The 26,182-nt window shown below is 33.9% G+C and overlaps 2 protein-coding genes across 6 annotated transcripts; both read right to left on the bottom strand.

Moving 5' to 3' along the window:
* Window positions 1-1,538: 1,538 nt before the first annotated feature.
* LOC114280067 (K(+) efflux antiporter 2, chloroplastic-like) lies at window positions 1,539-6,790 on the bottom strand. Of its 3 annotated transcripts, none has more exons than XM_082897869.1 (7): window positions 5,733-6,790; window positions 4,521-4,574; window positions 4,282-4,340; window positions 3,463-3,678; window positions 3,181-3,237; window positions 2,047-2,121; window positions 1,539-1,948 (listed from the first exon to the last, which is right to left on the bottom strand). In XM_082897869.1, the coding sequence occupies exons 4-7, from the start codon at window positions 3,607-3,609 to the stop codon at window positions 1,826-1,828; spliced, it is 402 nt and encodes a 133-aa protein (XP_082753995.1). In that variant the 5' UTR covers window positions 3,610-3,678; window positions 4,282-4,340; window positions 4,521-4,574; window positions 5,733-6,790; the 3' UTR covers window positions 1,539-1,825. The 3 variants fall into 3 exon arrangements, with proteins under 3 accessions (XP_082753995.1, XP_082753996.1, XP_082753998.1); XM_082897870.1 differs by having other exon boundaries at window positions 4,161-4,340; XM_082897872.1 differs by lacking the exon at window positions 5,733-6,790 and having other exon boundaries at window positions 4,161-4,340; window positions 4,521-5,691.
* Window positions 6,791-8,206: 1,416 nt separating this feature from the next.
* Window positions 8,207-25,348, bottom strand: LOC114308655 (DNA mismatch repair protein MLH1). Of its 3 annotated transcripts, none has more exons than XR_014345737.1 (20): window positions 24,995-25,348; window positions 22,752-22,882; window positions 21,832-22,118; window positions 21,592-21,694; window positions 19,528-19,875; window positions 19,206-19,378; window positions 18,460-18,532; window positions 16,624-16,758; window positions 16,295-16,505; window positions 15,872-16,020; window positions 13,796-13,894; window positions 13,507-13,576; window positions 13,254-13,389; window positions 12,142-12,236; window positions 11,938-12,046; window positions 11,496-11,661; window positions 10,654-10,726; window positions 9,693-9,867; window positions 8,920-9,080; window positions 8,207-8,515 (listed from the first exon to the last, which is right to left on the bottom strand). XR_014345737.1 is itself a non-coding variant. In XM_082897858.1 (20 exons), the coding sequence occupies exons 5-20, from the start codon at window positions 19,789-19,791 to the stop codon at window positions 8,471-8,473; spliced, it is 2,223 nt and encodes a 740-aa protein (XP_082753984.1). In that variant the 5' UTR covers window positions 19,792-19,875; window positions 21,592-21,694; window positions 21,832-22,118; window positions 22,752-22,882; window positions 24,995-25,348; the 3' UTR covers window positions 8,207-8,470. The 3 variants fall into 3 exon arrangements, 1 of the variants encoding a protein (XP_082753984.1); XM_082897858.1 differs by having other exon boundaries at window positions 10,565-10,726; XR_014345738.1 differs by lacking the exons at window positions 21,592-21,694; window positions 21,832-22,118; window positions 22,752-22,882; window positions 24,995-25,348 and having other exon boundaries at window positions 19,528-19,910.
* Window positions 25,349-26,182: the final 834 nt, after the last annotated feature.

The raw sequence follows: 26,182 nt of genomic DNA on the forward strand, positions 1-26,182 counted from the left end.
TTGTCCATACTATGTAAGAAGGATTACTTGAAATGTAAGAAACACTTATCAATGTTTTAATGGATTAAGGATTAAAGTTACTTGATACGTAAGAGATACTTATTAATACTTTAATGGATTAATGTCATTCTTAGTCATCAAAAGTAGGGGTGAATTCAAAATTCAAATGTTATTCTTATTAATACTTTAATGGATTAATGTTTTAATGGATTAAGGATCAAAACTACCTGAGTACTTTCCACATCATTAGAGCTGTATTAGAACTTTCAAATATTATTTTTTAAAATATATTAATAATTAATTTACAAGGGATAATTTTGAAAATTTTTAAATTTAAAATTTTGACTTTCAAAGTGGACATACATTTTGGGACAACAAAAAATGTAATAATGGACCAATAAAATAGGATGGAGAGAGTATCATCGGAAGAGTCAAAATTTGAATAAATTTTTTTTATCATATATACAAATATCCTTGTACATATACAATAAGATACGTAAATTATATATATACACACGCGCAAAAAAAAAAAAAATTTATATATATATATATAAGGGTTAATTACAAAAAAACTTCAAAATTTCCCGCATTTTTCACTTTAAACTGCAAAACAATTTTTTGTTACTTTACACAGACAAAGATGAACAGAAGAAGCACGTTGAGACACAAATGAAACTCTGAACTTTAACTTGTCTAAATTGAAATACTGGGTTTCAAAATAAAAAATACGTAAAACCTTAGATTTTTTTTTTTTTTTGGAAATTAATTCATTTTTTTTAGGTGTTCAAGATTTGGGCCTAGTTTGGGTAAAAGACCAACAAATTTGGGCCGGAATAGGTTTCGAAGACAAAAAACTATATGCCTTACTTTTTCGTCTTTCTCATAATTTTTAAAATTGAAAATTTAAGATTTATTTAATCCTCTTAAAAATAAGATTTATCTGAAAGAAGTGATTTCATGAAAGAGGATTGATTATATATATATATATATTTCCTTTGGACTTTTTTTGAAAAAAATATTTATATATGATTTTTTTTAGGTTAAACATATTGTTTTGGAAAATATATTTTGGCCTACTACTCATTTATTTGTATTAAAAAATAATTTCAAGTAAGAATATCGAATTTTGTTATAGCTATAATTGGGAGGACGAAACTCAAATCTCCACATTATCAGTGGGCATCTTCAACTAATTGATGTGTTATCAATGTACTGATTTAATAAATCTCACCTTTGATGTCTTATAACAAATACATTAGTAACACAAATAATCTAAAATTTAGTCACCGCAACATAACTAAAATTGAAATTATCCAAACAAGCAATTATTAATACAATAGACAAACAAAAAGGAATCCAAACATGCAACAAGTTCCTGCTGATGAACATCCAATGCAATCAACCAATCCATAAATCTACACATTCTCACAAAAACAATCTCTATATGTAGCATCATATCATTTTGACCATTTGCATTATACAACATGATCAAAACTAACAGCTAAGAAAGTACTGTAAGATTATGGAATGCAATGTGATTAGTGAGATAAGAAAGTCCTTTTAGATAGTTTTACGAGGGCCTACCAAAATTTATCAGATCAAAATACAATTGAAGAAAGAAAAAGAACAGCCGCCCCTTTCATGCAGGGGGCATTATTAGAACAAAAATGTCCATGTGACTAATCAACAAATGCGTTTGCTACTGCCACTAATTCAACTATATTTCTATACAATTTATACCAAAGGGTTCAAGTAAACCACTGTACAGTTCTTTGTGATCTGTTTTTTTATATTATTATGTCAGTTCTTATCTTCGGGTGATGGGTTATATTACCAGTGTTCCTTCAGTGATTTGATTATCATCTGAAGAATCAAAGGGTTGAGATTTGGGTTTACTCATGATCCGAGAGTATCCATAACCGAGAGAGCCTCCACTTGCTTCAGAGAGCTACATGCAATATTTGATTGTGGTACCTCAGTCAAAATCCAGCATGATCAAAAGTAACAAGACTAACCGAATTACGAAAACCAAACATTAATAAGTACCTCAGTAAGCTCAGAAAGATGGTGGGACCTAAACTTGTTGATAATAGCTTTTATTTCTGACATGGGCAGTTTAGCCTAACAAGGAAAAACAAGATAAAGTAAGAACATTCGAAAGATGCCAAACCAAAATAACCAAACTTCTGTAATGTTTTTGACTTTCCATAGCACACGCTAACAATTTCACAAGCAAGCATCAACCAACAGTAGTAACTAAGGCTGCAATCGAGCCGAGTCAAGCCGAGCTTTAGTATGTTTAGGTTTGTTTATCAAGATTTTAACGAATTCGAACTCGAGCTCAATAAAAATTTAACGAACCGAGCTCGAGCTCTTAGGCTTGACTCGAGCTTGAGCCTGTCATGAGCCTTAATGAGCCAAAAAATTTATAAATTCATACTTACGTATGAGACTAAAGTTACAATTAAAACTTTGATTATACAATTTTATATACAATATATATAAACATTCTAAAAAAAAGTCAATATTTTACCAAAATAATAATATCTACTGCCACTATTATATAAATGTACCATCTATAATTAAATATTATTTATATTTATATTTATATTTTTTAAATATGTAAATAACATATTTATCTTATTTTTTATACATATTTTTATATTATTTAATATATAAATAATAAATATTAAACGAACCAGCTAACGAGCCGAGCTTTAGAATGTTTGGGCTTGTTTATTAAAAATTTAACGAGCTCGAACGCAAAAAAAAAAATTAACGAACCGAGTTCGAACGAGCTCCTACCGAGCCGAGCTTGTTCACGAACAGCTCTGTTCATTTGCAGCCCTAGCAATAACAAGAGTTTGAGTTGCTGCATTGCAGCTGGCGGATCCACAAGATCAGATCCAAATGCCTTCAGTTTTCAATGCGTTAACTGAGTCAAATGCGTTTGTGTGTGTGTGTGTCTCGTGAAAGTGAAATTATATCATATAAATCACAAAACACTTTGGAGAAGCAACAGCCGCTTCTACTTTACGATCAAAGAACCAGCATGGACATAAAACAGGTGCTCAACAATGAAGACGATGTACACAAATAGTTAAATTGAGACTTAAAGGTAAGCACGTAGCAAGTCACTAATTCAAATTAAAATATCCAATAAGATGCACTGTTTTTTACCTGTGCAAGAACAGCAGCAGCTAGTTGGAGACTAGGTTCCAAGGTCTCGGGGACAACCTATAAGAGTTTCAACTAAAACTCAAGATATGATGTAATTTGAACAAAAATTTGATCTTTATATAGATAATGCAAGATATATTAGTACTGATAAAAGATTTATACACAAGTCAAACAAGAATAATGAGATCCTCAAACATAATCCTAAAATAAAATTGTAAGATTAACCTATATAGGCAATTAGGAAGAGTGAAATAACTAATGAAAATAGCAACAGAAATGTACCGTTGTTGCTTCCGCCTTTTCCAAAATGAGGCCATGATCAACGTCATGAGCACAGACAGATGTCTTGACATTTGGGAAATACTTGCTCAAAGCCCACACTGTTCTATAGTTTGCACCGGGGTATCTAAAGTTATTGCTGCTGCACATGCTCTTTCAGCACCAACTTTATGGAGCACCTCATGGCCAGGAATACAAGCAGCATGTCAGACAATGAACCTGCACAAAGCATATTTAAGTTTGAGCAGGATCATCTATACCTCTCGACTACCAGCATCACCAAAATACACAGGAAGATCAAGTGCACAGCCAACTACTACTCAGTCACTGAAATGATGGAAAATCTAAAATCAGTTATCTGGATACTGTTGTAAAATATTCTCATAACCATTTAACACATTCTCAGTAAGTCATGGACACGGTACCTTTTCTTTTTTGCCAATTTGCATTGATGTTAAAATGTTCACAGAGATTCAGGGAATATAAGTAAATATAGGAAAATATGGAACCAAAGGCTGGATAATCCTGGATATTCACTTCATAGACTTGAAATCCCCATGTTGTCCTTGGCAAGTAATACTAGATTTTATCATAAAAAATGGACATCATAAAAAGACAAAAAAGGCATACCCCCAGAACAGAACTACATGAAATAGTCATCAAACTGGCATAGATTACCCAAAAGGAACTAGAAAACTCACACAGCCCACACTCATATGACTAAGATTTTCAGCAGAATATTCAATCAGCAATCCCTTCTCTCTCTCAGCCCCAAAATTGACTTTATTCCAGGAATATCAATTCATTGTGATGGAAGCATACCTCCTCACATCAAGAGCAACAAATGGAATAAGTCGTTCTGAAAGAAGCTGCGCAATGATCTGAAAGAACAACAGAAGGAAATACTACTCTTAGACAAAACATGATACATACATCCATACATGAACTACATTATTTTTTGGGGTACGAATCTATAAATAAACTACATTAAAAATAGATCCACCACAACAAATGATTTAAAACAAATTCATCAAAAAAAAAAATGCAAATAGTGACAATACCTGGCCAACACGTCCAAATCCACAGATAATGATATGGTCCTGCAAATCATCTGTCTGGAAACAAGCCAAAGGAAATCAACGATCAATACATTCAGTGAATATTTCGGTGTAATAGCAACATCAACCCTATATCAAAAACAGACAATTCATCCCATGGTCAGATGTATGGCTGCACCAGACATTAAAAACGATTTAAATTATTGAATAAAAATTTAGTAGATCCTAGGTACAGTTGGACATACTATATTCAGGAGTTTGAATAGATTTAATAACGGATCATATCTTATACAAATATTGCAAGACCAAACTTAGTTTAGTGCACAGACTTTATGGCAGCCAGTGGTTCTTCACCACCTTCATCCATCATCATCAAATATTTTTGCATGAACTCAAAATGGCAAGACTTCGAGAAGTAATATAAACACAAAATACCAAATGCAAGCGAGTAAGTGTTTACCAAAGATTTCTCAAATGCATAAGCGCAGTGAGTTTATTGAAACCTAAGATCAAAACAAAATTCATACACATACATGGTTCAACATTAAAAAAGGCTTCATGATGTTGACAAAGAGACTTTTGAGAGCACATCATAAATATTTCCCCACATTCTAGTGCAATAACTAATAAAAATTCTTATAATACTTTTTTCTTTTCTTTTTTCTTTTTTCTTGGGTACAAAAATAGATATGCAGATAGGCTACTCCAACATATCCGCCAGGGAGTATTGCCCTTAGCACCTACATCATATCTGCAGGGAACTCCATTGCACCTACGTTGGGGCTGAAGCTTAGGCCCTCCGCGTGCTCCAGCCCTAAAGAGTATGTTTAGTCCCAACAAGGGACTATGGAGACTCGAACCCAAGCCTTGAGCGAGAGATTCGAAGGTCTTATCTACTGAACCAACCCCTTGTTAGTCATACAACAAAAAAAAAAAATACAAAGTTTTTTTTTTTTCTTTTTGATTTGCGCCTCCCATGATATAGTTAGAATGATCACTAGAAAATCTATGCTCCATTTTCCTAACCATGCTGAGTTTGAAAAGCTAAGCTACCTAGTAAGCCAATCCTGATTGACAAATCATATCCATAACTAACATAGTACCAATGAACTACAAATTATTATCTAGTGGAAATAAATAAATGAATTGAATTCTGTAAACCACCAATATAAATGCTTACTCAAATATCATCAAACTTGAAATTATGAATTCTACCTCACTCTCTAGAGGCTATGAAGCATGGACACTCCAAAATCGGTGCCGTGGCGGTGTCTGACACGCGGACACGCTAGGGACACGAGGACACATACGAGACACGCCATTTGGCGTGTCCCTTTAATTTAATGAATTGTTTTTGTAAGGGACATGGCGGGGACACGCATGTCCATATCAGGACATGGCATGGGACACAACGGAGCTGAATTTTAATTTTGTTATATTTATTTGGGGTCCAAGTGTAATATTTAAAAAGTAAAAATAAATTAATTAATTAATTAAAAAAAAAATCAACTTGCCCTAATATAGTCTATCAGTGTTGCTGAATTGAAGAGTAATCAATCGATTGAAGAGTATCATCAGTGCCCTAAACCAGTCGATCCACCACCTCCTTGAACCAGTCGATCCAGTCGAAGCTTCATCCAGTCGAAGATCGAAGACCTCCAGTTGAAGATCGAAGCTCCATCAATCGATCGAACAGTCGAAGACCCTAGACGACTTCGAAGGTAAACCTCTCTCTCTCTCTCGCTCTCCTTGTCGAAGCTGAACGAAGCTGAAGACTTTTTTTTTTTTAAAAAAAATTAGATTTATATATATACAGACTATTTTCAACCTTCGAAGACTCTTTTTTTTTAAAAAATTATAGGTTTATATATATATATATATACAGACTCTTTTCAAATTGAAGAGTGTTTATAGGTTTATATATATATATATATATAATTTGAACTATAGGAAAAATATATAGTACATATTATAAGATGATATATACTTATACATATTAATTAAAAAAAATAAAATAAACACATAGGTAAAATAAAATAAAATAAATTAATTAGAACACATTATTTAAAAAATATAATAATAAATAAAATAATTAATGTGTGTTAAAATAAAAAAAAATTATAAAAAAATTAAAAAATTTGTCGTGTCCCCATTTTTCAGAAATTGCCGTGTCCCGTGTCCGTATGCGTGTCCGTGTCCGTACTTGTGCTTCATAGTCTACAGGTAACAAACTCCACACATCATGCAGCTCAAAACGAGAGGCTAGTAACTGGCCTCTGGCAGCTAACCATGGGGTGAGGGCAATTGATACCCCTACCACAAGAAACAGCAAAGACGACATCTGACAAGACATTATACCCTGCAAAAAAGGCCAATTAGCAAACAATTAGTTGTGCTAGCAATACTAATGGCAATAGTTACCATTTATATTGTTTTGTTTTATTTATCTAGTGTGGGAATACCAGTCCTACACAGTTTATTTATCTACTGTTATGTATTGAAGTTCACAAAAACATATATATGTGTGTGTGTGTGTTGAAAAATAGGAATCAAAAGGGGAAAAAAAAGACCTAAAATAATAAAGGGATAGCATGAATTTCAGTCAATAATACTGGCTTCCATTCAATGCACCACCACAGATTTGCTTAGACTCCCATTCAAAAAATCAAACTCTCAACACCAATCCAGTCCTATGATCCTTTAAACATAAAATAACCTAAGGTTCACCCAATCTTGGTGGCCTATGTAACTTTGTCTAAATAAAGCCCACATCATTTTCAGACCTTGCAATGCTAAACTGACCTAAATTTAGTACTATATCACTTTCATATACTTTTGAGCAAGTATTAAGTACTTATGCTGGTGCATTCTACTAATCAAAGACAAATGATATGGCATATCATCAGTGCATAATGGATAACTCGGATATGGGTGTAAGGTGCAGGTATGTGTCTAGGTGTTGGATTAATCTAATTCTCATGTCCAAGGACACCACAACATCACTAGATTTCATATTTCTTAAACATTTGTTTGTTTTGAATTTTTTTAGTATAGAATGGTATTTGCAACCAAAAATTGTTATGAATGAAATGAAGGTCTAATGCATAGTGATATAGTAAACTCAAACCATTTAGACATCCTTGTTTGGTGCATGTCCAACTATACATGTTGGATGCATTTCTCATATGGAACCCTTACCCTTACACACGTGGCATGTCTATGTATCAAACACATCATATGGCTTGTCAAATTATTAATTATTATTTTTTGCAAGACATGTTGAGAATACTTCATGGACACACGTCCTATGTCTAGACAAGTCTCTTAGAAAACTGATTTGGGGTCAAAGTAAATATATGGAAATCGATGCTTCTCATATCTCTGTGCCCTAACTTAATATTCATATACATAGCAGATAAAAATATATATAAAATAAATAAATAATTTGTATCCCCCATGTTCATGTCTTAATTTTTTTGAAAATTCCATGTCCCATGTCTGTACTCGTGTCCAGGTCTCTTAGGCTGCCACTATGAAACCTAAAAGATAAGTTGAGAGTATTCAGTCTCTCTCTGTTCTCTCCCTCCTTACCAATCTTTCACTTCTAAACCATTCAGTTTACAAAAACACCGTTGTACAGCTAATATTCACACAACAGTAATTATAGTAGTCCGCAACAACAAAAGAAATTGGCACAAACTTTAATATTTGCATAAACAGTCATTAAGAAAGTATTAGCTTGACCTCTGACAGATTATCCTTGGGAATCTCCACGGTATCATCAATAGTTGAGAGAGAGAGAGAGTGAGAGAGAGAGAGGTATATTTACTGACACCTAACATGCTTACTAACACAATTTTCTCCACCAGCCTTCAGGGATGCTGGCTGCTCCTAGAAGATATGTTGCATCAACAACTGTCTGTGTCATGAGGTCTGGAACCGAACTATTCTTGTTAGCATCTTTCAAAAATCTTGTAAAGTTTCTCCAGTGAAGCAACCTGTGGGAGAAGGATCAACACATTATTCCATAATCACAAGCAAAAAATGCAATGCATAACTTTACAATAAATATATATAAAAAAAAAAGGATGTCAAACTCCTATAAGTCGAGCAAATTGCTGAACAATACAAGGAGTGAAAACCTGCACCAATGCAAGCTACAGCCATATACACTTTAATAACTATTAGAAGCTTCAAAAATCTAGTACCAATCAGTCGAAAAAGACCAAGGTAGATAGTACCTGACAAACTCTTTATTTAGCATGAGTGACACAATACACTGGATGGTAAAGTATCCATTTAATTTTCATTGGATTACAAAATTTAAAAATACTCAAGATCCAAGGCAATTGCACACCAGAGTAACATTTGGTATCGTTCCAGAGGGAATCCACAAAAATACCTGGACAAATGTTCCATTTGTGGCCATTGCAGTTGGTGGCTTGAAGAAAAGTCTCAAGGAGGGAAACAAGACATGCTGGATTGACCATTCACGCTGGGCCCAGGCAGTCTCTGCCTCGGAAATTAGTTCATGCTCATTTTCGTCCTCCATTATGCGATCCTCTGAGAGAAATCAGGATTCTTTCATTAGATCTAATCATCAGTTTAACAAAAGACAAGGAAAGAGGCCTCAAAACTAAGAAATCATCAAGGAAAAGGCAAATGATCGTGCTTTAAATGCAAACAATCCACAGGACCAAGACATCTTTCATTAGATCTATTCAATGCATCAGTACACAGCATCCACTGGACTAAGCATGCATGTTTGAGTGGTGTGTTCAGAATCCAGATAAGAAAACTGGGAAATCTTAATGGCTCATCTCATGCTTTGAATGCAAACAATCTTTGTGCAGCAAACGACAAAGCAAAAACATGGGTATACCACACAAAAAATCTCTTGGGCACATCACACACACAAAACGCCAAAATAAAATAAACAAAGTGATCTTAGAAGAAAAAACTTACTACTATAGACTATAGGGTACATCATCGAGGAAAACCTTGATGTTCACAAAAATAATCTATCAGCAATTAAAAAAGAAGATCCTGGTTATATAGTCAGCAAGGTTTCTCCATGGTCCAAAGAACACAAGGTAGGTGGTCAAACCATTCAAGTTAGTCAGCAAATATAACCAATATAAAATGGATAGGATCTGCAGAAGGAAACACCCATACCAGTATTCTTCATGGAATTTTCTTCTGCTTGGGGACTTCTGAATGGTTTCCTCCTCTTGTAAATTTGCAAACCATCACCTGATGGATTGGGCAACAAAGGTGGATGCATGGCATAAAAGTTTCCAAGAGCAGCAGCAATTGATTGGAAGCAACTTTTCTCGTCCTCCCAGTCAACCTATAAATATGAGAAAAATTCGCAATACGGATCAAATAATTCATAAGACAGTAAGAATGAAGAATAAGAGCTTGAATTGACAGATGTTACATGCATTGTTGATCATCATGATTTTACTACCACAATTGAAATTATGAAAAAGACATTTACAGCTGTCTTAGTTAAGTAAACAAGCAGGAAAGATGGTTCAATTAAAAGCACCAAAAGGAGCAGGTGTGAATCTTCTGTGTTTGAAGTTCGTTCACAAACTACAAGATGCAATACCCAAAGTACACAAATAATTAAAAAATAAATATGACTTTTTATAGATATAGAATAAAGATAAGCGAATTACATCAGAAGACAGAAAATGAAACCAAGACCCAACTCGTACCTTTTAGAGGGGGATGGAGAGGAGGCTATAAAACATGTGTCATGATTAAAATGGGTGAAATTCATTTCAATTTTGCGCATGTCTTAGTGGTACAATCTCTAGCACAGAAGAGAACATAATCTCTCTTGAAAAAAAAAATGAAAAAAAAAGGAGCCAAAAATCTATGTATGGGTTTCTCTACCGTTGGAATGGAATTGTCAAAAAATATGAGTAATGCAAAATCAATAATTGAATACAACCTTTGGTACTACCATATTGCCATAAACATAGACAAAGATAAAAAGAAAGAAAATGATGTTAGAAAAAATAGATATCAGAACTTACATCATTTCCCAAACAAAGCACAAATTCTGGGACCCGGTCCATATCAGGTGTGTACTGGTCAAGTATGACAGGAAGCCTAGACAAGTTACCTTGTGAATCAACATAGATGCAAAAATATTCCTCTAGCATCTCAGATTTATTCTTGAGCAGCTCTGTGTTCATCTGAAGAAGAACAAAAATTTAACTTTAGTCATATAGTACAAATGAAGACCAGCCATTGTGAAAGAACCCATTTTACACCACTTCATAAAATTTTATATAAGGTCTGCCTTTTATGAATAATGAGATTTTTTCTAGTTTCTGCCAGATGGAAGAAAAAAGAATCACCAGTGCCAAATCTCAAGTATCAAAAGAAAGAAAAGAACATATAATCAATGCATGTATGTAGAAGTATTGTCGACTGAGTGTTTCCTCAACTATGGGACAAACTTTTTTTTGTGATAAATCAAAAGTGAATCGCACGATTCATAATTCAATTCATGTTTTATGATTCATGCAACTTCTGAAATTATCGGGATCAATAGATTCTGACCCCATTTTGACTCTTTTTGGTGAAAATATCAAGATACAACTTCTAAAGTGTTTAGTATGAAAAGTAACCAATATATATACATGCTTTGTTGTTATTTTGGGATCAAATAGTTTAACAGGATCCAATCAGATTGCCCTACAAGTGAAACTTGATCAATACGAATCATGTGACAAATGTATAGTATACATAAAGTTGATCAGCATTTGCCAACAAAACCAAAATAATACCAACACTGGAGAGAGAGAGAGAGCACTTAAACATTATAGAAATACTAAACAATCATACACGAATTAAACAAAAAAGGATCCATGAACTCAACAGCAGAGGCAAAACAGGATGACAGGAGCAAAATTAAGTGCAAACTGAAGCAATTAATCTGCTTGGATTAAGATCAGTTACTTCTGCAATCTTTTCTTTCAGTTCATCCTTTTCATTGCATTCTGGGTCTACATCCTCCTCTTTCAGTGCCAGCATAATCAACTCAGGCAGTGGGGCTGGGTCACTTAGTTGTATTGCATTAAAATGAGCAAACCGACGAAGGACTTGCTGATACATGAGCTCTTTGCTGATACATGGAGGCATAAAAGCAAATGATAAAAAAGAATCAATAACTGAAGACATAGAAGTGGAGCATTGAGTAATCAGTGCCCCCAAGACCAATTTGAACTAGACAAGAAGCAAGACAAGCTCAAATAGTTTACTCTTCAGAACCTGCAAGTGGGTCAGTCCTACAAAAAATTATATGGCAACAAAATTCATCATGGTATCATTGTTTTCCAGAAAGATCGATAAGTAGAAATTTAAGTCCATCATTTTAAGAAGCATCAAAGAGCATTATTACCTCAAAGTCACTATATTGGCAAGAAATAAGTGAGTATTATGCTGAAGCAGAGCAAACACATCGTCTGCCATCCCAATATAGGTGCAGTGTCTTACAATGTCCAGCAGAGCTACAGAGATACATTATTGGAAAGAATTATCCAAATTTATTCAACTTTAAGAAAACATTCCAGTGTCAACGATGGTGAATTTGGTAAAAACATACCAGAATGGCATTTGTTATCAATGTCATCAATAAGCTCCTGAATACTAGTTAGATCGGCAGCTTCCTTTGGGTTCCTCCTTTGTTGGATAGAAGACCTGCAGTTGGAGTTCTTTCATAAATCATAAATCATAAAATAACTAAATATGCATCTACAACTTATTCATGGATCATGACCAGTGTAGATACCTCCTAACCTACCAAACGTCACAGGCAAGTAATCAATGGCATGTACCTTACACATCATTAATTATACACACTTACACGTGTCAGCCTTCAAGGGACGTGTATTGTTCATGTATGTGGTCATAACAAACAAGCTTAAAGGACCAACAGCACTTCTTGTAGTTAAAAATAAACATTAAAAAGTGAAAAATAATAAGAGAGAAAGAGAGAAAAGAGGCACAACGTTATGCTGACATCAGCATAATTCAGCATTTGTATGAATGCCGTGATCGGGCAAACACACAATCTAATTTGTCTTGCCCTCCTGGTAATTATGGTGATTTTTGTAGATTTTTTTTTTGAAGTTGTTTGATTTAAGTTTTCATTTTTTGTATTATTTTTGGAATATAAGGGGTCATTTTTTAAATATGTGATTTGTAGCATTGCCCAGCAAAATATTTGTTGGAATCAAGTCTATGGGTACCAACCAGGCTATAGGAGGACATCTTTGAGGTTCATTTTTATTTGTTGCATTTGCAATGACTATTGGGTCTAAAGATAGTTTGGCTGAACTGTAGCAGTCCACTTCTGGTTTGAACAATCAGCTGTTTGGTGTAGACTTGAGTTTGTTCTGTTTCACTGGTTTGCATCCTTATTGGTTTCTTGTGGTTGAGGCAAAACCTCCATTACTTAAGGATGATGATTTGCCCAAATCGATTACTATGAAGAAACTGAATGGTGATGATTCTGAGAATAATTTATAATTAATTCTTGTGTGCATGTTAGAGAACGTGACACTCATCCTTGCCTGCATATTTTGCATATTTATTACGTGGCAAGATTTAGAAGTACTTCAGTTTCAGTTACCAAAGTAAATGGATGCACTTGGACTATTTATCCCAAAAAAAGAAAAAAAAAAGGGATGCACTTGGACTAAATACAAGTCCTACCTCACAGATGTCAAACTGGAATTATTTTCATGATGGCTAGGAGGTTTAACTTGCAAGTAGGCATGCAACCTCCCTGCAGGATCCAGTGAATCTGTTCGTACCATTTTGTGGACTGGAACTTTTTGCAATTTTGTCCCTGTAGTAAGGCAACAAAATTGGACAATTCAATGGAGCAAATCCAAAATGACAATACATTTAATAGATCTGCCAATAGATGAGACCAGCCAAATGCGAAAGAAAATGTTCTTCATACCAGAAGCTGAGGGATTAATTGGGGAATCTTTGCTCCTAAGCATAGAACTAGACGGAGAGGGATCTACCACCTGTCTCAATTGACATAAAGTGAAAAATTCAGGGATAAAATCGATGCAATTAGAACTACAAGGACCAAATTAACACAAGAGACAAACAAAAACAACAGGGACTAAGATTGTAATTTGCCCAAACTTCCAATTAAATCATAAATACAAATGACATGACCACTAATAATATTTGTTTACCATCACTAAACTATAAGCTACCAAGTTTGCAGAAAAATATACCTGTTCTTGAAATGTCCTTGCCTCATTGGAGTTTCTCAATTTTGACTCCACTGCAGATTGTATCTTCTCAATAACAACTTCCTGATTCAAAAGGCTTACCTGCATTTATATAATGCGCTAATGAGGTTGAAAAGTTTAAACCAACATTTTAGGACAGATAAAACTGAACAAGAAAAAAGAGCAGCTCAGAGTGTTTCCAACAACGAAGTTGTAAGTGTGAAAAATGGTCATCTTAGCTACAGGAAAAAAAACACCTCATAGTCAATCCTGTCCTCTTGAGAAAACCACATTGGATTGCACTTTATAACACTCCACATAACCATGAGTGGATTTGAATTTCATATACCCACTTACCAGCAAGGGGATTTTTATTGGCAGACAAGGACACCAACTCCCATGTTCTAGTCTTCTCAATAGAAGCTAACTCATTTATAAAGCTTACTTCCCCAGAAACAGGAATCCATTATACTTTTTTCCTCTTTTTTGTCTTTTATTGTGGTTTGCTTCTGTTTCAATTGGGGGTTTCTTCTCTTCAGTCCGAGTAAGGGTTCCATCTTGATGCTCCATTGTTTATCTTTATTTTGCCTCTTCTTGGTATTGTTGGGCTTTGTTCTACAGAGACTCATATTCCTTATCTTGTGAGCCATGGCGATGGTGAACAATGACGACAGTTAGTAGAGGAGAGGAGACGATCCGCAAAGGAAATGTCAAAGAAGAGGTTAGTTCAATAGGGATGGTCTATTATTTTGGTGGGTTGATATCAGGTCAGATCATTTGGTGGGTTGGACACTGGGGGGCTGGTTGAACAGAGGGCCCAATTCACCAAAAGAGGGGAGGGACCTATGTTTCAAGCTCACAACAATTATAATAAAATGTTGGTGGCCTGGGCCAATAGATTCATGGGATGGATTTGGGTGGATTAGAGGTGAAGAGATCTCAAGAGGCCTACACGACTTGGCGAAGGTTTATATTTAAGTGTGGGCCTCCAATTGATGAAGTTGTTAAGCTAAGGTCAACAGGACAGTTAATTGAAGGAAATGCGCAAGACAACATTCACATTGAGGAGGGTGCCCTCCATGGATGTAGGGGAAGCTTACAAAGACTATCCAATCTATCGAAGAATTGACAAATGATGGTGAGAGAAAGTTGAATCCAACAAAAAGGGAGCAATTATGAAAGAAATGAAGTGCTTCATGGGGGCAAAATTCTGACGGTATCTAGTTGTTCAAGGTGTTCTGGCGAAGAAGAGATCATTTGAAGGTAAAGTGCACCTCTCTAGGGTGATGGAAAATTTTGGTCTACTGCATTGCTTAGGGTTAGAAGAGGGGGATTTATAATTGGTAGAGAGCATAATGATGGAAGTACTTATCAAAACCAAGTGATGGAGGTTGTGGTGGTGGAAGAGTAGCAAAGTCGGTGTTGATGGTGGACAAGGGAGGTAGAAAGTATTGCTACTAGTAACTCTTTGGGTGAAGGAAACTATGAAACCTAGTAGTGCCTGCCTTCATGGTGTTCATGGAGGAGTTTAAGAAAAAGTACAAACAAAACACCCGAGCAAAAATTCAAAGAAATGGAATTCGATGACTAATGATGACAAAGCTCCATGGTAATGGGTAACGAAAAGGAATGGCAAGGATGGAGAAATGAAAGATGATGTCAAAAGTCAGGGAAGGACCCTTCAAGATTTTGGCATTTTATTGACACATTATGGAATAGAGAGCAAATGTTTTTTTTTATTATTTTTTTTATTTTACAAAGATGGTCTACCTTTTAAAAAAATATTTATTTAATTTTCTTTTTGTTCAGTTGTGTATAGCTTGTGCCTCCTTGACACTTTCTCCAAGCAATTTCCTTTGTTGTTGATGGTTAGATCGTCAACTATCACAAAAGCATAAACTATTAGGAAATCGGCCCAACATTTAAAATTGGTTAGATAGCCATCTTAATGGATTTCAACCACATCATTCTGCACAAAAATTATGCACACCTTTCTATTTGTGTAGCATTAGTCTTATCTACAATGATAATTATTTTTAGCAATAATAATCATCAATTTTTGAGAAGAAACATTCATACCTCTCGCTTTGTTGGGTGTACATTCACATCAACATGTTCAGGTGGCAATAAAACTGACATATATATGAAAGGTTTTGATGCTTTCGGCAAGGTTGCAGCATAAACAATTTCAATAGCTCTCTTTAAGGCACTGCACTCAACTAATCTATCTGGATAATAAAATAGAGGAAAAGAAAAAAAAAATGAATGAATACAATACCAATTGCTATTTGTTTGCTTTCCCTCATAGTAATCTATGTTAAGGGGTAGCCAGAAAAGATTAGTGAGCATATCAGTAATGAATAACCAAATAAGATCATAGATGTAACTAAGAATGATAAACCTCCATTTTTTATTTTTGTGGGTAATGATAAATCTCAATGGATTACAATAATTAGACAGTTACTTATTAATTCCAATATACAATAGAATATTCATACGTACCATTTATAAAAAGCACCATTGTGATCTTCTTAGCAACGTAATTAGAATTGGAGATAAAACCATCCATCTCAAAAACTGAACTAGATGGGTCATCGTCTGAAACTTCTATTTTCATCAGATTGCGCGCAACTGACACTCCGTAAACAGATCTGATTGCATCAAGCCTTGAAGCTGTCGCAACTGAATGAACATCTGCCCTAGCAGCTCCATGCTAAGTACAGTGGAAGTTTAATGTGGGAAATTGTTAATCATCACATATGAAGAATTGAGAGAGGGAAAATATTGTTCACAAAATGGAAAAATTAGGAATCAAGGGTCAACGGACCAACCTTTCTACAAGAGAAGCTCACATTTATGTGATGAATGGCAAACCGGCTTAATAAGTCTACTATTTTTGGGTAATCATCAGCAGAGTTCTGAAGTGTTTTTCTCTGAGCAGTCATGTTATAAAACAAATTCTCAATCTGAAGCAATACATGAACAAAAAGAAGAAAAAATAGAAAATAAAAATATCAAAAGATTGGATTACTTAGATATGCACAACAACATTTTTATGAAATGCCCAAGTTATAACTCATCAATTATAAACTGCTTTTTTGTGTCCTGAAACCCATTGTGCCTCATAAAATTTAAATTACAGAACAAATCTTTAATTTGTCTTACAATGAAAATAACTCCCATATTCAATCTAGTGAAATTTTATTCCAAATAATTCTAGAATTTATGGCATTTGATTTTGTTCCCTCAATATGCTTTTGTTTCCACGTGCTCAGGGAAATTTAAAGCCAAGCCCTTTTGAAAGGTTTAATTTTTCCCATACTGTCAGGGAAATTTAAAGCCAAGCCCTTTTAAATAACTCCCATACTGTCATGGGTTACTATTCATTGCCCCAGAACAGCCTTAATTTTTCCACATAAATTCTTTTCTCCTAAGCCCAAAAACAAATCCTAACAGCCTGACAAACTTGCACTACATCTACCAGAGTTGCATCAGTTTTGGTATTAGAGCTTAAGGTTTTCCCACTATATTCTTACAAAGTGGGAGATCCTATTTGCCACAATAGATCAAACAATGTAAGATAGAAGTTCAAATTTTGAAAGAAGGGATGATCCTTTAGTGTTCTCCGATTGGCTTGTTTCAATTGAGTAGTTCTTTTTATATCATGATAGGATAAATGATCGAAGGTGAGATTTGTTAAGATGAAACTTGTAGGTTTGGCACAAATGTAGTGGTATGTGTTGAAGAAAATACAAGAGGATTGGAAATGCAACCAATAAGCACATGGAAAGAGATGAAAGTTAAGCTTCAAAAGAAGTATATTCCTATCAAGTAAATTCATGCAAACAATTTGTTTCTTCAAGACATGCCAATATGTTGTTTGAAGAATATATGAAAAGACTTGGGGCACTTGACACTTGAAGTCCAGCACCAAAAATTCGTTGAATTTAAAGATGGTTTTAAGCCTACTCCAAGATCATAATTCATGTAGCATCCAAAGAATTGTGTTAAGCATGCGCTACAAGTAGCACAAATAATGAAAATTGTTGTTAAAGATCATAACCTCACACGATTGGAGTTATAAGCGAAGGAAAACAAACAAAATATGCCCAAGGTGAACGATGACAAGATTATGAAGGTTGAGAAAGCCTCCACTTGAAGTTACATGTATTGTCCCTGAAGTAGCAAAAGTTGAAAGCAAAGAATTGGATGATATTTATCGTTAAAGTAACTACAATTTTGGAAAATTCCTCTGTCAGCCCTGCTTAAAATTTGCACCTTGAGGTGGCTAACTTGTTGCCTATGTCCTCTGATGAACCATTAAAGGCAATCAGCATTGTTGAACATCAAAGTTTGAAGCCCTTTGATTAACCATTTAGCCCTGAAACAATCTGTAAAATCTTGTGTTGTCATTCTTCAAACCCTACCCTTTTGTTACCCCAAATAAATCTTTGAAAAACCTCTTATGTTTTGCTAACCATTTAGCCATAAAACACAATTAAAATCAGCCCCAAAAGCCCAAGTTTTCTTGCTAGCATATATTAATTTTAGGCTTATTGCCAGTAGGAGAGTGCAACCCCCTACTTGTCCTACATCACCATGATACTCAAATCATAAAGGTGTACCTAAGAAGAAGCACAAGCCAAGGTCAAAGGTCCAAATCCTACCATTATCTGTGTCCCCTTTACAGCAGCGCAAGCTTTGGGCTCATGCTCCATTACACCATCTCTGTATGACACCCTGAACAAGAAGCCCAAAAATAATAATAATAATAATCAATAATCAAAAATAGGGATAAAACCTCAAATTAAAAAGATTTTTCATTTCCTAAGCCTGTTTGGATTGGGTGATTTGGGAAGAAAAGGGTTGGTTCATATCACTTTTTTTTTTTTTTTTAAGATTGAATTTTCAAATCACTTGTTTGAATAAGTAAAGTGAGGAGAAGTGGGGTGAAATGGAGAGAAACCTATTTCTCTCATCACCCTCATTCTGAATCTCCAAACCAAAATAGAGAGTTTGGGAGAGAAAAAAACCAACTAATCACTATTTTTTTTATAACACAAAAATTTCCCTTTAGATATATAGAAGAAATAAAAAAACTCACACGTATAAAAAATTGTTTTAATAATATAATATGAAAAAATTTCTTCTTCTTTTTTTTAATTTTATTTTATATAGTTTAACCAATAAAATATGAGAGAAATTATTATTTTATATTTATATTTTTTCTATACATTGTCTAAATAAGAGGAAGAGAAACACAATTCTTTTAATTCTTTTATTTTCTCTCCTAACTTTTATATTATATAATTTTTTTTTTCTCTCTCCTAGGTTCCCAAACAGCGTGAGGGGAAAGGCAAGAATAGAAGACATTTGGTGGGTGATAGATATGGTGATGGTGAGACATACATACCTGTAACCATGCAATAGGCCTTTGGTAATGGTGGTGACGGTAACGTGACCAACATAGGTCATGCTAGCCAGGGCCTCACCTCTGAAACCCATCGACTTAATCGATTGCAAATCTTCAAACTTACGCAACTTGGATGTCGTGTGCCTCTCGCATAGTATTGGCAAGTCCTCATACTACAAAATATATACATATCACAAACAACAACAACAACAACAATGGCAATATCAAAAAATTCAACAGAAATAAATACACAATAGAGTAGAGTAGAGTAGAGAAATTGAATTTGAATTGAGACGTAAATAAGGGAGGGAGGTAGGTATACTCGGATGCCGTGGCCGTCGTCGGAGACTTGAATGAGTTTAAGACCGCCGTCCTTGACGACGACGTTGATGGAGGTGGAGTCGGCGTCGAGGCTGTTCTCGATGAGTTCTTTGACGGCGGAGACAGGCCGCTGGATCACTTCACCGGCGGCGATTCGGTTCACCACCGACTCATCGAGGCGGTGTATCATGGGAGGCTCTTTTACTACTACTGGTAATGGAGATGGTTCTTCTAGTTGGACTTCTTGTATTTCTTCGATTTCCATGGTTTGATTGAGAATCGAATGATGAATGAGATGAGAGAGAGACAGAGAGAGAGAGAGAGAGCGCGAGCTTCTTCACTTGGCTTGCTATCAAGTGAAGTGGAATTTCTGTTAGACTCTCCCTTACTTTACTTTTGGCTTTTTTGTTTTTTTTTTTTAAAAGCCAAATAAGATAAAATAAACTCATTTTGTTTTTTTTCCACGTTTAAAAATTAAAATAAAGTCAAAAATGAAAAAGTTAAAAAAATATATTTTATTTTAATTAAAAGACTTGCCAAAAATTCAAAAGAATAAATTATGCTAACTTATATTGAGTTATTTTTAAATTTTTAAATTACATAATATTTAATCTCATTTTTATTAACCATTCATTACTTATATTCATAATAAAATTAATATTATCTTCTCTTTTACATTGAATGTATTTTTTACTATTATTTCGATGGCCTTAATATTACTAAAAATGAATTCAATTTAATTATACTAAACTTATAATGCTTATTGTATTATTTATTAGAAAACTTTAAAGGCCCCCAGTTATATCAAATTTACAAAACTATTGAACAGCATGACTTATAAAATTTTAACTCAATTTGAAAACTAGCTATTTTAGGGTTGTTTGGCAACTTAGTTAAAAGTTAACTTTTAACTTTTAACTTATTTTGGATCACATCACTTCTCACATTTTTTTACTTATAAAGTAACAAAGTAGTCACACAAAAAAAACTAAAAAGTTAACTTTTAATCAATTTCTCAAAACACCCCTTAATTACAATTGACTTTTTTTTAAAAAAACTTTTGGTTAGATTGTCAAATTTTCCTAAACTCTTTGAAAAGAGTAATATTATAGACATCAAAAATCTATTAAAAATTTTATTAAATGTCTTATATGGGTGTGAGACTACACAATATGAGTCATAAGTGAATCTTACACTTATATAAAATATTTGATAAAATTTTTAATAATTTTTTTGAGATTTCTATCATTTTTCTTTGAAAATAACCACACAAAAAAAGAAAGGGAAAACTCTTTGCTTAGTTTGCGTTAATTAAGTTATCTCTCCGAACTAGAACATATATATACTTGCCATGTTTGTAAAAATAAATAAATAAATAAATAAGTGTATGACTAAAACCTGTGTGTTAGTGTTGGTGCTAGAAGTTGGATTCCTCTGTCAGTAGGGTGCAAACAAGACATAAGGGATGACACGGTATAGGTGAAGTGGAAAGAACATCAAGTATTGGTCAAGATGGCACGAACAAATGCTGGGATAAGAGATAAAAGAAGAAGCAGATCAAAGAGAAATTTGAAATTCAAATACAACTCCTGGAATGAAGGGATAAGCATGCAGAGAATTCGAGAATCTAGGAAGATCAAGATCAAGAGCCTGATCAAGAAACAAATATAAAAGAAGGCTAAAGGCAGAAGAAAAAAGATATCAACAACCACCAATCACACTTGCAAACGAGTTTATCTAAAAATTATTTAACTTAACATTTTTGGAATAATTTAAACCAATAGCTTTTTTTCAACCCCCACTTCTTTTCCTTCTGTCTCTTGTTGTATTTCTTCAATTTTTTATCTTGTTTTAAGTTTTTGAAACTAGTGACAAGTGACAATTTATTCGAATTAATACATATTCTTTTTATCTCTTTTTTGCCTAATTACCTTTAAAAAAGCCCTTAATCTGTTTAAGGCATAGAGCTCAACCACAAAGCTTAATTTTTATTTGTGTTTACTTAAAGATTGATTTAAGTCTATTGATCAAATCATTGTCGATTAGGTTTGAACTAGATTTTTACCAACGGTTAATCGTCCATGCCGCCGTTTTGCTGTAACCTTGTTTTTCCTTGCTCCAACATTATTGTCAGTTCTCCCAAACCCTAACTGAAGGGAGTTGGCACACTGCAACATTACTCAATAGAAGAAGCCAATGAAAATCCATATACTTGTCACCAAAGTAAATCAAGAAGTTAAATAAGAACAAAAATAAAGCTCTCCATACTTGTAAAGTCACCAAAACTCAAATCTGCATATCATACCTTACATTTAGCCCAACGCTTCAATAAAAGCTGTAATTCCTTTTTTCTTTTTTTCATCTACGAAACCCCAAATTGATATTAAGTTACATAGTGAAAGGAAATAAGGGTTTCATATGAAATTTCCACTACATTGGGTTAAATGATTAACAATCCAGAACAATCTTGGCAATACATGGACAAAAGCTGAAACAGAAAAACGGTAACACCCAATCTAATTGTATGAAGAATTCTGATTTGGGACCAAAAACTTGAAGGTACTTCAAATTCTAATCTCAGTCCTGTCCATCCTGAAAACAACAAAAAAAAAAAAGCCATCATTCTTCCTTCAATGTATTTGTGCTTCATAAAAACCATACAACTGTGAACAATTTTTTTTCAAAAATAAATAATAAAAACAAAAGTATCCACACATCACAACCGCCATGCAGGCATCACAACTGCATTGAACTATTGTATCTTACCATTTTTTGACATCGGTAAACACCAATGGAAAATGACAAGATAAATAACTTAATGGCGCAACCCTTGACTGGCTAGAAGCCCATTACTATCAGATTTAGAACGGCAAAGCCTGTGGGTTCAAAGAATTTTCGGTCCAATAAATGTAATTAATAGTTTTTATTATTACTATTATTTAGTTAGTAGTTACTAATTATTAATTTAGTTTTTTTTATTATGTTTCCAAATATCATTAAGATCCGTTTCCTGATTCGTTTAGGGTTTTGGCCTATAAATGTTAGGCTTTTAGCATTATAATATTCAGTTTTCGGATTAATAATATTGAGTGCGTTTCAATTGAATGTAGAAAGAAAGGCTGCTCCTCAATTTGGCATGGCTATAGGAGTATAATTGGATGAAGTGTTAATCTTAATTAAACATTAAATAGATCATATAAAGTAAGTGAAGAACATGAGAACTACCTGAGAAGCAGGATCTGAAATCTTAGAGGTGGTCAACTTCTCATCAAACTTGTAAGAACACTCTGTGTATGCAGATCCAATACCCACTCCAGCACCCAAAGCCATTAATGCCCAGCGCGTCACAGGACTCCCTAACACGACAAACCAGAGTAAATCCATTAAGGCATCAATTTCATGCACAAAATTTTTTTCCTCACAAATGCAGCTGGCAAGAGAAGACCAAACAAATTAACCTAGAAATACAATACTATTATAACATATTTTTGTTTCTTTCTTTCCTTTCTATTCGTTAAGAACTTAAGATAGACTTTATTTCCCAACATGGGTCCAGCCAAATATGAGGTTGGTTGACATGATCATCTACATGGTAAATTTTGATATCATTAATGACACAACACCAAATGAAGACCTTGATTGATTTTCTAGTTTAGTCCAGATGTTGGTCAAAGAAAGGCAAAACTTTAGCATCTATGGAAGTGTGAAAAATAATATAACTTGAACAAGAAGCCTGATTGAGGGTCTCTCAATGCAAAACAGGGTCCACTGACACTGCAGAACACCAAATACAACAAAACTAAAAACACCTTATATTTCTTTAGACCCTCCTTTTACAATGCAAGATTTTATAATCAGAAAATAATACACACAATTGAAAAGACCAAGGAACAGCGCACATGAAGAAACCAATGAGCCTAGGAATTTCATAATATTGATGGAAATTACATATTAATTCAAATCAAGCATTTGCATGGTCTTTTTTTATTTTTTATTTTTTGGTGTGTGTGTGTGTTGGTGGTTAATTACCATATCCTGGGGTAGCATTTCCTTCCATTGCACCCATTTGTAAAATTAGACCAAAATGTAATGCTAAAAAAAATTGAAGTTTGAATCACCCATTAAAGAGTAATAAAAATAATAATGATACTAATAGACCAGTTTGAAAAACCAATTAGCTGTAAAAATGAGAAACAGGAAAAGTAATTGCAAATCAATGGAGTGTAAGTGAGACATGTGTCCTTAGCAAATGAGAAATGTGCAAAAATGGCACAATTCTCACTTGCACCCACTCAATCTATAATTTAAAACTGTACTCAATCTATATTAAGTACAATTTTATCAATCATCAACCATCCTTAATATTAGAAATTGTGGGTGTGCTACTAGCACAAGAAGAAAAAGACAAGTTTTCCTATAACCACTACAAGTAAAAAAAGCAAACATTAGCAATCAACAACCAAACTCTGGTTTAAAATGGTAATTCAATATCCAACAATCAAACACTAATTCAAAAATTAAGAGAGAGAATGCTCTACTTAGTTGTATTGTTTAAGGAGTAAGCAATGATTAACAAAAACATCATGTTTACATAGTGGTGGTGATTATGACTTTATGAGACCCTTCTTAGAGCTCATAGCAAGATAACTGTGTCTTGGCCATGTCCGGCACAGTATGAGATTAACAACATTGCCTGTAACACAGAATTCAAAATTTCAAAATTTGGCTCAAGCCAAACACACAACTTCTACTATGCTCCCTCCACACCCTAGTATAGAAAATGGCCATATAGCAACTCCAATGGTAAAAGCTAAAATGGCTTTGCTCAAGCCATTTTTTTGCTTGCTACAGTGCAAAAAAAGCTATTTTTTGGCTATACTATACCACTCCAATGGTTCATATGCTATTTTGAAGCAATCAATTCCCATATCAATTTTCGGCAATTAGGTCCACTCATAAAATCTCTTGTGCCCATTATTTAGTTTTGTTGACGTAGAAAAAAGGGCTTTGCCATTTTTTGGCAAGAAATTTGGTTCACCATCGGAGAACAATTTTTGAGATATCTAGGGAAAAAAATGGCTTTGGCAGGTCTTATAGCTTTGCCATTGGAGTTGCTCAACGTTTACATTTACGAAGAAACACTCAAATTAGAAAAATTCCAATTATCTGGATTCTTATAAGTAGGTATTGTACTTCTGCAGAGACTCGTTTTCTCAAAAAATCATACACAAATGTAAATCATGCGTAGATACACATTCCAATATGAATCATATCCCTGAAAATTGAAGAACAAAGAAACCCTATAAATAATCATTGAATGATACCCGTTTGGAATCAATGGCTATCCATATTTCTCGAAACTTAAACTACACAGACAGGAAGGTGTATTCAAAACTTTCTATTACCCATTTCTTTTTCTGCAGTTTTCTCGGGAAACAGACAGAAAAGGGGGGGGGGGGGGAACTTACTGAAGAGAAGGAAACCACCGACGGCACCGGCCAGGGTGGAGTAAACGAATCGGCGGATACCCAAATCGAGACAGGCGTCCCACTTTGCATTCGGATCGAACTGCGGAGAAGGGATTTGCTTGTTTTCACCCATTTTTTTCTTCAGATTTTTTTAGCTCTCTTTAATTTTTTTTCTTATCTTTCTTGGAATATCTCGTTTGGTTTTCTTGCTTGTGGGCTTTGCATTGTAAAAGTGAACCTTTGGTGAGTGAGGCGTTCAAATTAGGGTGTTCAATAAAATGTGGTGGTTCAGTGGAGGGCGCAGTTCTCACCACAGAGGTGACCAGGTTCGAATCCTGAGTGCGAAAAATAACTGAATTTCAGCTTCTTTTATTTTATTTTATTTTATTTTTGTTGAGACCTCACATTGTATTTTGATCGATTATGCCCTCTTCTTTGAGGCATGACTCAGCTCCATTAATGTCTTGATGGTCGATCATTTTTTATAGATTAGATTAAATCTGACAAGCAATTATTTATTCCGAGTCAGGACTGACAGATATAATGACGACATAAAATATCTTTTTTGTTGTTCAAAATAACAATAATAATAACAAAACTGATACAAACCTCCACTTGGAGTGACCCCCACAAACACGTGGGGGTCAACGAGAGGAGGACAAAAAAAAAATTTGAACCAATCAGCATTCACTGAGAGTGGTGAGGGTCTCACTCATTTTTGTAATAATAAAATAACATAAAATGGGGTCAAATCGAAATCAATTCAAATCATATAATTCTGGCTATGTTTGGCAAATTGGTACGTGCGTTAGAGGTTATTTTAATCATAAAAGATAAAAGTTAATAAAATAAATTGTCATATTTAAATTATAATCTTTTTTTTTTTTCTCACAAAAATTAAAAAACCTATTTCAAACGAGATTTTTTAACCTAGGCTAAAATAATAATAAAAAAAAACTAATGAAGGCTATGTTTAATTGTTTTAAAAGACGGTTTGATAGTTTTTAAAATTTTTAATTAGTATTTTTTTTTTATTAATTTTTTTTAATATTTTCATTTGTCTTTTTTAATATTTTAATATACTTAAAAAGTGTTTAAAAAAATTTATATAAATTCTTCGGATGGTAAATTATCAATATTGTTTTTGTTTTTTTATGAAAGATGACCCACACTAATTTTCAATTCTAT

This window comes from Camellia sinensis, chromosome 12 (genome assembly GCF_055761805.1).
Source record: "Camellia sinensis isolate YWXY chromosome 12, ASM5576180v1, whole genome shotgun sequence".
NCBI classification, from domain to species: domain Eukaryota; kingdom Viridiplantae; phylum Streptophyta; class Magnoliopsida; order Ericales; family Theaceae; genus Camellia; species Camellia sinensis.